At 45.1% G+C, this 13,970-nt stretch overlaps 1 protein-coding gene across 3 annotated transcripts in view; it reads left to right on the top strand.

Moving 5' to 3' along the window:
- The window catches only part of FARS2 (phenylalanyl-tRNA synthetase 2, mitochondrial), a 533,375-nt gene that overhangs the window by 401,066 nt on the left and 118,339 nt on the right, over positions 1 to 13,970 (top strand). The window contains exon 7 of one of the 3 annotated variants that reach the window (XM_030928687.1): positions 6,703 to 6,861. The exons of the other annotated variants lie outside the window; for them this stretch is intronic. Within the exon in view, the coding sequence (XP_030784547.1) occupies positions 6,703 to 6,832 (130 nt within the window). The 3' untranslated portion in view covers positions 6,833 to 6,861. Of the gene's footprint in view, positions 1 to 6,702; positions 6,862 to 13,970 lie in introns of those variants that run through there. 3 annotated transcript variants of the gene reach the window in all.

The following is a 13,970-nucleotide window of genomic DNA, read 5'->3' as shown; positions in this document are numbered from 1 at the left end:
TATAAGGAAGACTAAAAGGAAAAATTGCTGTGAAGTGCCCTCCATGTGATAGCAGGGTTGAGAAAATTTGGTTACAGGACCTGAGCTTCTGCAGCAGAGGCCTGACAGTGTACAGTCACTGTCTGGGGTGTCCACCCAGCTCCCAGTGATTCCCCCTTTGCTAGCAACTGCTCTTTCCTCCCAATCCAGAACCATGGGCCCTGGCAGCCATTTTGTGCAGTGAGGCATCCTTTTACCCTCGAGTCTCAGCTGATTGGACCTGGACAGATGCTTGACCCATGAAGGAATTTACAATTGGCGATGATAGAGGTAGTCTTTCATTCCACAGTCCCTTTCCACATTGTCTGTTTGCCTTGAGCAGCAGCAAGGCAAAGAATGGCAGTCTGCAGAGAGCAGAAGCAAGCTTCCCTTCAGAGGGAAGCAGAGAAGGGAGACAAGAGAGTCCAGAGGGCATTCGAGTCCCCATTTCTGTGCCTCGCCTTCGTCTGCTAGCTTCTGAAACAAGTTCCCCGCCTGATCAAGCCACCAGGAGTAGCTTTCCACTACTTGCCCCCAGGAGTCCAGCAGAGGCATCCTGGGAGCACAGAGGTGTCCTGTTTCTGTCCCCTGAGAGCCTCTTCATTAGCCTAAGTGTCCCCATCGATCAATGAGTTACTCTCCCTGACCCACTACTTTAACAGAAGCAGCTAGTGCAGCAAAGAGACCTCAGGTCGTGAGCACAGCGTGCTCCAAGGCCTCACAAGGAGAAAAGCCACTGCAGGCTCCAGATGACGAGAAGGCCATAGAACATTCCCGGAAGAAGCAAAGCTCTTTGTTTTCCGTAAACACTCTCAGTTGAAGGGGGATTTAGGCAAGTGCATAGGAAGAGACCAAGATCCGGAGCTGAATAGATGCACACGGTCCTCCCAGCCTCAGTGCCGTGAGACGCTCCTGCCAGCGTGGCAGACTTTCAGAGAAGAGAACCCAGAGCTGACGGGGGCCATTCCAGTTGCGAAGTCAGACAAGGCTCTCCAACCATTCCTGGTGAGGAGGCCTTAGGTACCAAGAGCTTCATCCTCCACATATCACATCTAGGTAGTTGTATCTGATGGCATCTGGATTAACTAGGTAAAAATAAAAGCAAATCTTTCTTGAGGACAAGGATCACAGGCTCTAGCCCCATGCCATCTAGCACCATGCCAAGGCTTTTGCACGCCTGGCGTCACTACGCCTTCACCACACCCGTGACATGTGCAGTGTTCCTGGCTGCCTTTCATTTATGAGGCCATGGGTAAGCAGCTCGCCCAGGGAGCCACAGCCTATAAGTGACAGAGACAGCATCGCCTCAGCAGTCAAAATCCAGGACCATATTCTTACCAAATTTCTATATTGCTTCCAGCACATTGATTTAATCACTTGTGAGCCTCTTTTTTCTTTTCATAAAAATCCAACTTGAAGTCTTCTGTATGAATTTGCTAGGGCTGCATAGTAAACACCACAGACTGACTTAAACAGCAGAAATTTATTTCCTTACAGTCCTGGAGGCTGGAAGTCCAAGATCAAGGTATGGGCAGGTTAATTTCTCCTGAGGCCTCTCTCGTTGGCTGGTAGATGGTGTCTTCTCCCTGTATACTCACGTGATCCCTGCTCTGTATGTGTCTGCGTCCTCCACCTCTCATCAGGACACCAGTCAGATTGGATTAGGCCACCCTAATGACCTCTTATCTCTTTAGAGACCCTATCTGTCTCCCAATACAGCCACATTCAAGGTACTGGCAGTTAGGACTGCAACATAATGAATTTCGGGAGGACCCATAACAGATGCCTCCAGGGATTTTTTTGGATAACCATAAATTTCAGTCCATCGGATGTCCAAGATGGTTGATGAAAGCCAGGAGAGCCCTTTTGGAAGAGTGACTTCTGCCTGGGGATGCTGTGCCTTATACTGCAAGATGGTGCTGTCTAGTCCCTCTCTGATCCTATATTCTAATATAGTACTTTAAAACAATGATATACTTGGCTCTGCTAAGTTACAATGAAAAGAGCTACTACAGGTACTGGAGGCTTGCATAGAGAATATACAGGCTATTAGGGGAGACTTAAAACCATCCCGGGCTGGGTGCAGTGGCTCACGCCTGTAATCCCAGCACTTTGGGAGACCGAGGCGGGCAGATCACCTGAAGTCAGGAGTTTGAGACCATCCTGGCCACCATGGTGAAACTCCATCTCTACTAAAAATACAAAAATTAGCCCGGTGTGGTGGCACATGCCTGTAGTCCCAGCTACTTGGGAGGCTGAGGCAGGAGAATCGCTTGAACCCAGGAGGCAGGGGCTGCAGTGAGCCAAGATCGTGTCACTGCATTCCAGCCTGGGTGACAGAGCGAGACTGTCTCAAAAAACAAAAACAAACAACAAAAAAAAAACCATCCCAGTCTTCTCAGAGCAGGCCTCACTGAAAACTGAGGACTCTCAGGAGAGGGTGCCTTGCTAGCATTCCAGGAAGCCTGTTCCCATACCCCCTGCTCTGGCTCAATCAGTATGGGGTCTGGGCACTTGGTGGGGCCTCCCTCAGTTGAGCCTGCTGCTCCTGACGACTGTTTGTGCCATGTGCAGTTTCCTCGCGAGAGAGAATCTAATGGGTCCATACAGTCAGTCACCGCCAGAATGGGGCCTCCAGTGGGCAGAGCTCAAGCCACTCACAGCTGAATGCCTGGCACCCAGCCCTGGTGATGAGGTCCAAGCACAGACTTATACAGGGGCCTTGGAGGTGGCAGGCACTCTAAGGCAGCTCATAACATCACTCATAACTGACTGACAACTTGTGTAACCTGTCAACTACAAGATAAAATCTCTGTCTTAAAGACATTTTAAGTACAGTGACATCGATTGATGTAGTAGAAAGAGACCTGTGTTCTAACCCCAGCTCCTCTCTCATCTGGACAAGTTACTTAGCCTCTCTGAGCCACTGATGTAATAACCCTACCTTAAAAGCAGTATTATAAGTCTAAAATGAGTTGAAGTACTTAAACGTACATCCACATATTTCAAAGCAAGGTATTGGATTTTTCATTTTGACATGTGTTTCTTCAGCCTTTCGGTGGCCAGCATATTCCCAGTGCCAGTGCCCAGTCACTCTGCCTTTGCATTTCAAGTCCCATCATGGGAGTTACCATTTAACCAGAAGCCATATTGTTCTCAGTGATTATTTGAAATTTGCATATGAAATGTTACCAGGTTTACACCCTGTACTTAAAAGAACTCCTAAAGGTAGGTACTTACCTGGGAATCATGACAGATATCTTCAGAATACCTTTGAGGATTTTCAACAATGAGAAGTACATTTCTCTTGCTTCAGTAGAGGGGTGTGTTTCTCAGGGGTCCTTTGCATAAATACCTTGTGGGAAGCTCTGGTGCTTGGGAAAGACCATATTCTGTTGTAAACTGGGGAATCAGACCTGCCTTCCTCCCTTCTTCTATCCACATTTGTTCTTTATTTGCAAATGAGTCAGCTAAGAACAGTGCCCAAGCCCTTGAGAAGGTGTTGTATTGTACTTACAGCACTTCACTGATGACCAGTGGCTGCTTACCACTGAAGATGGGGTCAGTGCCTCTGGGCTGGGGTTCCTGTTGCTGCCCATCACGTCCTGGGCATCAGCTGGAACCCAGAGGTCTTTGAAGAGTGACCTGCTTTATTCCACTCACTTCAGAGCATTAGTGCCCCAAGTGGGTCCCCTGCTTTCCCTCAGTGGTCTCTTTAGTAAATTCTCAGCTCATCTGGTGGGTTTTGGAATAATGTTTTTTTAACATCAGGATCCATTTTGGGCATATCTGTTCCATTATTGCGCTGAGCTTGTAAAAGTTGTATTCCCAAGATAATGTTTAACTTTTGGGGGAGTGTGTGTCTTTCAAGTCCCTTTTTCCTTTAATCATTTGAGGGAACTTTTGTCAGGTGTGTATGTGTATGTGTGTACCTGAGAAAACATGGATACGCACGCCTGCATGCACACGTGTAGACACATGCTTGCACATGCCATTGAGTGCCCATTCCATGTGAGGTACCGTGTTATGTACTGGTACTGTGGGAGGACCAAGGCTCAGAGCATCTGACTTACAGGTCTAAGGTCTCACGGCCATTAAGCAGTCATGGCAGGATTAAAGGGGATGCAGCAGATCTGAATTGGCTTCATATCATGGCAAACAACCAAGCTAAATCTGCGAGTTGGCTACTCACACCCCTGGCTTCCCCCGGGTTGGAGCATCTGAATGTTACTCCTTCTAGGTCAATATAATAGACTGGAGGCCTGGGTTGCTCACATAGTTACTGAGGAAGAAAAAGAAACATTTTGTCTGAGAAATGTGAGCCGCCTCTAAATTATCAGGCCCAGAGAGGCATGGGAATGAGGCAGCGGCCACCTCCCACTGCCCCCATTAGTTAATTAGTCATCTCTTGAAGCTGCCTGCTATGTGGCCTCTAGGGCGACTTGTCACACGTAGCCGTAAATTAACCTAACAATACTGCACACCAGACACCTGACCCATACCACATAGTCCAACTGCGTATAGCCAATCACTAATCAATGATATTTCTGTAAACCAATGAGAACTCATGACAAATACCTTTCTGACACCCCACTCCTTGTCCCTTTTCTTGGCTTTTAAATCCTGCTTGTAACAAAGGTCAAATGGAACTCATATCCAAGGTTACTTGGGTCTGAGTCTTTTAAGAAGCTCTTCTTATCTTGGCCCTAATAAACTCCCCTCTTACTGATTTTGCCTCAGTTTCTCCCTTTAGGTTGACATGGCTATGCTAATGGCAAAGGTTTCCTAAAAAAGCTCCCCATGCCCTGCTCCCAGTGCAAGCTGGAGAGTAGGCCAGCTTGTCATCCTGTGGACAAGAGGAGCACTGTGAGAACAGCAAACAGTTGTTCTGCAATATTGTCTTTATTTTCAAAATACCTTTCACTTCCCTGGGTGTGCTTCTTGCTCACTGTGGTATGCCATTACCGGGCCACTGAGAGGCGAGGGCACCAACTCATCCATTTCACCAGGCATTTCCCGTGAACCTCTCCACTCTCTACACTGCGCTGTCCGTTTCACATGTCCACAGTTCTTTTTGTTGTTGTTGTTGTTTTGTTTTTTTTTGAGACATAGTCTTACTCTGTCACCCAGGCTGGAGTGCAGTGGCATGATCTTGGCTCACTGCAACCTCTACCTCCTGGGTTCAAGCGATTCTCCTGCCTCAGCCTCCCATGTAGCTGGGATTACAGGTGCCCACCACCACGCCCAGCTAATTTTTGTATTTTTAGTAGAGACAGGGTTTTGCCATGTTGGCCAGGCTGGTCTCAAACCCCTGACCTCAGGTGATCTGCCTGCCTCGCCTTCACAAAGTGCTGGATTATAGGCATGAGCCATTGTGCCCAGCCTCACATGTCCACAGTTCTAAGGAAAGCACCTAGGCTGCATTCACTGGATGCCAAAGGCAGGTAAAACTCAGGATTGACGTCAGCCCTTTGAGCTAATGTAGAAGATGTTTGCATACCCCAAATGGTTATCAATAAGTTACCATACATACCAAGAGCAGGATATCAAAGATAACCATGTATCAAAGATCTCATACACAGAGGCTTCTGGGCAAACACCTCTAAGATGCTTCTCAAGGCCACTTCTTTAGAAAAGCTTTCATGATGCCCCTGTCCTCCAAGGTCGTTATCCTTGGTGGTCACCGTACCTACATGTAGGTCCATCGGAAAGCTGCTGTTTGACATTTACTGACTTTGTGTCCCTCTCACTAGACTGTTCACTCCTTGAGAGTAGGAAATCTGTTGATGTTATCCTTGGTATTTACTGTTATGATTGCACAATTAGAATGTTCACTGAATGAATAAGATCTCCTTAGCCAAGGACGCACACTGATACTACATGGGTGCATACATACATATATGTATGTGTGTATTTGTGTGTGTCTGCATGTGTGTGTATGTCTGTGTGTATTGTAACACATATGTGTATATGTATATGCATACATAATACATATTTTAAACTCGTGTAGTTTATCATTTTGGGAGGAATAGGTTTATTCCTCTAGAGCACTATAAATGTAGAATGATAGACTTAAGCTTGAGCTACATTGATCCAGGACAATCCATGGGAAGTGCTCTTCTGAGCACTGTAAGTCCCCGATAGGGCTTTTTTGTTAAGTTTCTTATCTGTTGTTTAAGTTATCTGATTGCTTGGATTAAGGACTAATGATACCTTATGCCAAGGTAAAAATGTTCCAAAAAAAATAAATTGTAATTTTAAAACCTTTTGGAATGTCTTGAGTTATTCTTTCTCCATCTAAAGCAGTCATTGAGACTTGACATCAGAGCATGCCCTGTCTTCCCCCTTGCATATGGAATCTAACCCAGCATCTCAGGAAGAAGAATGGAAGATGATTTTTTTAAATGTCAAAAAAAAAAAAAAAAAAAAACTGAACTTCCTCCTGTGCTTCTCACCTCAGCTTCTGTTGCAGACCTTAGATGCCTGGTTTCCAGTATTCGAAAAGAGAATGATGTATACAGCCATAAACAACTTAAAAGAAGGACATACTTGAAATGTCTTGTGTGGGGTAGTTGCTCGTTATTTTGAGTTCAGTCCATTCTTAGGGCAGGCACAGAAAGACGGGACCTGTAAGGAAACTCGCTGGATTCATCAAACCTCCACAAACCATTTGATGTCTTCCAGGAGCCCACTGGATCCCGATAGCCCAGCCCCCTGCAGCCTCGATGAAGCGTGTTCATGCTGGCTGTGGTTGGATCTGGCCTTGCAACGCAGGACATCTGGACATGAACACAGCCTCTTCCCAGAGAGATGAGCTTGAAGAGAACGGCATTATGGGTTCAGAGCATGAGCTTCGGGAAAAAGCTTGATTAGTAATTTATTTTAAAGAAATATTTACTTAAGATTACTTAAAGAAAGAAATAGCTTCATTCTAAAAAAAAAAGTCTCCTGTCTCCCTTAGGATCTATCTTCACACACACAAATTTTCTTTGAGGAGGAGGGAGCAAATGTACCTGGGGGAGACAAAGAACTGAAATAATAATCCACCTTTGATCACAACTCCTTATTATAGTGTTCCCTGTGAAAATGATTTCTAATCAATGAGCGCTGCCACAGCACGCTGAGGAGTAATTACCTTGCACGTGTTTCACTCTGAGCTGTGATTAGAAACAAGATGTGGGCTCAGAAGGGCAGACGACGAATATAAGGAGGAAAAGCCTCAAATAGGAGCCACAATGTGCAGGCTTTGAGATGCTGAATAAGCACGGAGGCCTGCTCCAGGGAGTGATGCCGACATTCATTCATTCACTCGGTCAACATTTCCTCACTGTGTTGGGCGTCCGTGATGGTATTAGCAGTCATGTTAAGGTGACTTATCACATGTTACCCTTATATACAAAGATAGGGCAACTGGCTGGCCCTCACCGAAGCATGAGGTACTCTGTACTGGAGTACTCTGTACCGGAGGTGGATTTGGGTTGCTAAGACTACACCTTCTGACCAGACTTCCCAGTGGTTTGGAGCCAATTTCCAAGCATAAACTGGTTGGTCCACAGTCTTCCAGCCTGAGCATTCATTGTACCTGGGCTTCTTGAGACACCAGGGCCTGGAAAAGGGAAAGAAAGACTTGGAATAATTCTACCTAGAAGAAAAACTCAAGGAGGGGCTAGGGTCACGTGTGTGGCAGGCTTATTGAGAAGGCGAAGGCCACTTGGTCTCTGTAGAGAAACTAGAAGAGGCCTTTGGCCTGACAGTGCTTGCTGGGACATTTACTGTACCCATGAGAAAGAGTTTCCAAACTCTGATGAATGTTGGATGCAGGCGTAATGAACACACTTGCCCACTGAGAAACAGACATGCTCATTGTGAAGGCCCTGGGCCTGTGAGGGTGTCTTCATTTGCCGTTAAGACAGCAGATACTGCCACAGCCCCATCACCACCTAGCCATAGCAGAGCCACCCTGGGCAGGTTCCTTCCCTTCTTGGAGAGGTGCCAATCATGTTTGTTGTTTCTTTTTTCTTTTGTTTTGTTTTTTTTCTTTTTTTAAGACAGGGTCTCACTCTGTTACCCAGGCTGGGTGGTGCAGTCACAGCTCACTGCAGCTCAAGCTCCCTGGGCTCAAGTCATCCTCCCATGTCAGCCTCCCAAGTAGCCAAGACTATAGGTGTGCGCCACCACGCCTGGCTAATTTTTTTTTCTTTTGCGTTTTGTAGTGATGGGGTTTCACCATGTTGCTCAGACTGGTCTTGAACTCCTGAGCTCAAGCAGTCTGCCCACCTTGGCCTCCCAAAGTGCTGGGATTACAAGAGTGAGCCACCGTGCCTGGCCTGTTGTTTCCTTTTAACCCTTGTCTTCAGACAGCTGCAAGAATGCCAGCAGATCTACTCACATGACCTTAAAAACATACTCAGCATCTTTAGTCCACCTTGGCCTCCCAAAGTGCAGGATTACAGGTGTGAGCCACCTCGAAAACATTCTTGTTAGGTGATGTGCCCCAGAGGAAAGCTTGGACATTCTGATGTTTGACAGGTTCTGAACTATCATTGACTGCCTACTTACCTTGCCACGTTCCTAAGTCTCGGCCTGCATTCCTACCCCTAGTAGGAAATGATCCAGTTTTTAAAACTCTTACCCTCTACAAAAGGATTGAGAGAAACTAGAATGAGCGGCAGGCTTATTAGAGCAGTGGTTCTCTGGATATGTTTACAAATGGGAATAGCTGCACACTCAGGATCATTGAAGACTCACCTAAACATAACCTAGAAAAGAGACTGAACAAACTCTCAGAGTTGACTCAGCCCTTATGATTCTGAAGAAGTGATATTCAGGCACAGAATGGTACCTTATTAAAACATCTTTGTGTGAAAGGCCAGCTAACCAACTTGGATGAGAATATTCTCCCCACCTTCAAGGATGCTTAAGTTTTTCTTGGGTTACTTCTCCTGCAAAGCTTCTACCCATCGGGAAATATTAGCCACCTTGGAAGCAGTAGACAGAATGACAGTCATTCTCCCTCTGGTGTAAAATTAGGCACTGGACAAGAGTGCATTTACCTGCTTGCAGGTAGAATTAAAACAGCCAGAATGTGCTTTAAATGTCTAAGGAAAAATTTGGTCAAGGCTCTGGGCCAGTGCGTCTGTTGTTATTTTAGATTTATTCAATTAGAGTCACAAGCCAAGTAAATTGAGCTGTGTGGTTGATTTGAATATTACCTTGGAAGAGAGTGTAAAGAGATTAACAAACCCTAAGGGATGAGGGACGAGTGCCAAGCTCCTCCTCTGTCCCCACACACAGTCGGGCCAGGTTTCAGGGATTCATTTAGGAATGACGAAAATGCATGCAGAAGAGCAGATGTGCCTTTTGTTCAGGGCCACGTAGCCATTTTCCCGCTTCTCCATCCTCTGAAACTTCCTCTGTGTGCATGAACTGCTGCAGAAATGAAGCTGGTGCATCTGGAGGCTGTCAGGTTTAAGAAGGTGGCCTGCCCTGAGAACTGGGGGGGCTTGGGTCCAGTCGAATCCTGCCTTTGTCTTGGCAAATGTATTGTCTGGCACAGCCGGCTGCATTCAGTTGACCTGGTGCTTTGATCGATTGGCATGGTGAACTATTAAAATTAATTGCACAGGCCTCATGTGTTTCCAGAGGCTATAGGATAAATAAGCCATGCATTTCAACAAAGAACCTTTTCAGCGTTACCATTTTTAGTGCCATGTGGCAATTGGTTGTCTCACACTCCCTTCAAAGAGTGAAGCATTTTTACATGTTTTTTACTTAGTTTAACGGAGGTAGGGACTCGAATGATGCCAGGAAGCCATCCTGTTTTTAGGACTGAAGGGGCATTTTTCAGTGTAAGTGGCTGATAAGGATGAGTTTTCTTAGAATAAGAAGCTAGAACTGACATGACAGAGAGAGAGAGCAGCAGGGAGATACAGGGGGAAAATGGTGAGGTTTGCTTGGGGTCACCGTGTGTCCTTAATGAAGACTTTAATATTCTTACTCCCACGGCCTCTCACTGTTTTCCGAGTATATCTAATGTTGCCCTAATATCCAGGCTATAATATTGCAGTGAGAATTAGATTAGAGAAGAATATATGCAGGCTGTAGTGGTTCTGACAAACCAGCTGTGGTATGACCTTCCACAGGTCACTCAGCCTCTGTGAACCTGCTTCCCACCTGTGCAGTGAGGGCCATGGGCCCACACAGTCTCATGGTCTACTCCAGCATTGCCAGTCTGTGGTCTATGCTGATTTCACGGCCTCAGATTTCACAGCTCCTCTACTCTTGAAAAGAGTAGAGGTTTTTAAAAGAATGCCTAGTAGGGTGTGGATTATGAATCTGTTCAGTATAACTACAGTTGCACTTTGCTGTCCATGGGGGATTGGTTTCAGGACCCCCAGCAGATACCAAAATCCAGAGATGCTCAAGTCCCTGATATAAAATGGCATAGTATTTGCATATAACCTACACATATCCTCCTGTATACTTTAAATCATCTCTGGACTATTTGTAAAACCTAATACAATGTAAATTCTATGTAAATGGTTATTATACTATATTGTTTAGGGAATAATGTCAAGAAAAAAGTCTGTACATGTTTAGTATGGACCAAACCATCCTTTTCTTTTTTCAAATATTTTTGGTCCACAGTTGGTTGAATCCATGGATATGGAACCCATGGATATGGAGGACCAAGTATATTTTGTTTTTCCTAGCTCCTTGTAAAGATTTTCATCAGAGAATATCTAGAAAGATGAGATGAACCCCTCCATGTCCCCTTTGCTTATTATCATCTGTGACAACCTCCTAGCTTAAGGCTTAGGAGCAGGAGAATGAAAACAGCGGCCCAAATGCATTTCTGGTTTTGCTTGTTTGCTGTGTTCCTCACCAACGGTAAAGGTAGAATTGTGTGCTGTTGCTTACTACTCTTTTGTCAGGGAGGGTCTTCACCTTCATCCCATCTCAAGTAGTGAGTCTGACTCTAGGCCTACCTGCCTTTTCCTGCCTCCTCCCACCTTCCCACCTCTCTTCCTGGGGGAACCAGTGTCTCCTTCATCTCTGTCCCCTTAGCGTAGTTTGGCACATACCAGATAATCAAAATATAGTTGTTGACTGCATTGGTCCAAAGTTTAGGGCTAAGAAGATGAAAAGGAAGACATGGAACTAAAACTAGAATTTAACATAATCAACCGTGTCCTCAAAGTAAAATGGAAACTAACGTGATCTAGGAAAGGTAGAGCATGTTCACGTTTACCAGCCTGGGCCTGGAAGGCACATTTCCTGCCCAAGTATTGACTAGAGTTATCTAAAAAGTTTTGGCAACTGATTGATCACTTATGATTTCTGTATCAAAATGGAAGATAGATGACTTATTCTGTCAAACTCACCCAAATCACTGCCTTCTTCATTCGGAAGGTAAGAGAAACTTGTCTCTTATATGTCAAGCACCACATCTTGAAGTCAACAGAGCAAAACAGGTTCAGAATAAAACGTGGTGATGGGGAAAGGACTAACAAAGGCAGGTTAAATGCACACATGTGCTTTAACTTCCACAGAATCATCAGTGCATGATACAACACACCCAGTGACCCAAACCACTTTCTAAATCCTTCTCCTTTTTTCATCTCCTGTAATTAGCACGTAACCTAATGGTTAAGAGTATGGAATCTGGAACCACATTGCCATGGCTTGAATCACAGCTCTGTATTCACTTATTTTAATTTCTCTGTCCTTCATTGTCCTGATCTGTAGAATGGAGATAATAATATTTTCTACTGCATTCAGGTTATTGAGAATTAAATAAATTAGTACCCATGAAGCGCCAGGCACACTGCCTTCTGCACTCAATGACAGTTAAGTTTCTCACTGTAAATAAATGTACTTCTGTTTGATTTGTACATAGTCCACAAGACCTAAGATGATTCCAGAGAATTTCCCTTCGGTGAAGTCACGTACTCCAAACGGGAGTAAATTCCTCAAGTTAAACACAATAGCCTCATGTCCTTTAGCAGCCAGCCGGCCTCCTTTGCCAATTTACCAACATCAGCACCTCTTCAAACTTCAGAAACAGGGCTGGCTTCTTACGTGGAGCCCTCAGTCTCTGCTGTCACTTACTGGCAAGAATACGGGTCCCCCCAGATCTCCATGTCGTCTGTGACCCCATCAACTCCCCTTGGTCGGCTTGTTTCTCTCCCTACCTGGGGTGTTACATTACATGCCAGGGTTCTCTGTGTCCTGAGTGGGACCCAAAGGTGGCCTCCCTCTCCCTGCACTCGGGATCCATTCCCTGTAGGGTGAAGGGAGGACACCAGGGTGTTTGGACCCAGGGTCTCTAGGTGAGTGTCCTTCCTGGGTTCCTATTTTATGAGCCTCAGAGCTCCTTCACTTCCTTTCTGATGTTTTCTTTTTTTTCCCTTTTAATCTCCTTTTTTCTCTCTCTCTTTCCATCTACCCTTCATAGGATTCAAATTCAAAGGCTAGATTTTTGGATTACCCTACTGTCTTTATTTGAAGTATTTAATTCAATTCCACTACTATTTTTATAATAATTTTTAGTTATATAAAAATATTATGTATTAGCATATTTGGTGCCCATCTCCCCTCACTGGCAAACACCTTTTGTGGAAACAAGGATTTTGTCTCCATTGCACATGCTGCATCCCCACGGCCCAGACAAGGCCTGGCACTTAGTAGGCACTCAGTAAATAGTAGTTGAATGGATAAATACAGTATACAACAACCTTGTCCTGTATATTTATAACATCTGTGGGTCAATAGTTAAGGTTGGGATTTAGGAGCTCCTCATTATTCTGTTTTGACAGACTTACTACAAAATGTCTTTTGAAAGTCACCGAAGCACACCATGTGGCAATTTGTTACAGGGTTAATTTTTAAAATTATAATGGTGCTTGGTAAATCTCCTTGAATTAATGAGTGTTGCAGAATTATGGCTGATGTGAAAAGGTATATAGTTAGCATCTGTTTGTTCTGTGCATATATCTCTCTTCCATGCTGTACATATATTTTAAGGAACATTTCTTTGGGTGCTGTGTTTTTTTCTATTTATGTCTTCACCATAAAAATATAAATAGATCATTTATCTCCGGTATCCTTAAAGTAGCTTGCATCACTTCACTCTTTTAAACTTTTACATAACCAAAGTTTCTGTCCCCAGTACACATTGTTTGGAAGATTTGAGTGGCTGGGGGGCAACCCTGGAACCTTGAGGCCGGCTTCTGATGACCCTCGAGGTTTACATGCAGAGCCAGGAGCTGAGGGTGCAGGCTGCTGGGGACTTCATTCCCAGGAACACCGTGAAGGATACCTGTGGTGTCTGCCCCACCTGGCACCACACCAGATATTATGCTTAATGCTTAATATACGGTATCTCATTTAAACTGATGGCAACTCAATGAAGTGAATACTGCAGCTATTACCATTTTATAGATGAGGAAACCAAGGCTTAGAGAACTGAGTAACTTGTCCTCAGTCCACACAAGTAGATAAGTGGCAAAGCTGGGATTGAACCCCCCGTCCATGTGATTGCAGAGCCTGTACTCTTATGTACTAGGCTGTGTGGGATAGACTGATGGAGACCCGCAGGCCAAGTTCGGCAGATGTGGTCTAGGGTTGCCCATGAGCTGAAAGCCGTAATTGTTGGTGAGTGAGGCCTAAAAGTATCTCTCTCATTGCCTTTTTGATAAAAAAAAGACCCCAGACTTTTTCCGAGAAGGGGCTTCTTAGGTTTCCTGCAGGTGCTTTGATCATTGGGAAAGGTTCCAGTTGACAGTCGTATTATAGGGCAAGCAAGGGAAAGGGCCCCACTGCTGGACCCGTTTTCTTTCCTGTTAGGAACCCTTTCAAACTGAGGTCAGAGGACTGAGCCTGGGTTTTAAAAGAATTCACGGAGCAAAAGTGCAGGGGCATTCAGGAGGGGCACGTGGAATGCGGCGTGG

Source organism: Rhinopithecus roxellana, chromosome 4 (assembly GCF_007565055.1).
Source record: "Rhinopithecus roxellana isolate Shanxi Qingling chromosome 4, ASM756505v1, whole genome shotgun sequence".
In the NCBI taxonomy this organism is placed as follows: Eukaryota; Metazoa; Chordata; class Mammalia; order Primates; family Cercopithecidae; genus Rhinopithecus; species Rhinopithecus roxellana.
The sequence above is the reverse complement of the archived record's forward strand: the minus strand, read 5'-3'. Positions and strand labels throughout refer to the sequence as shown.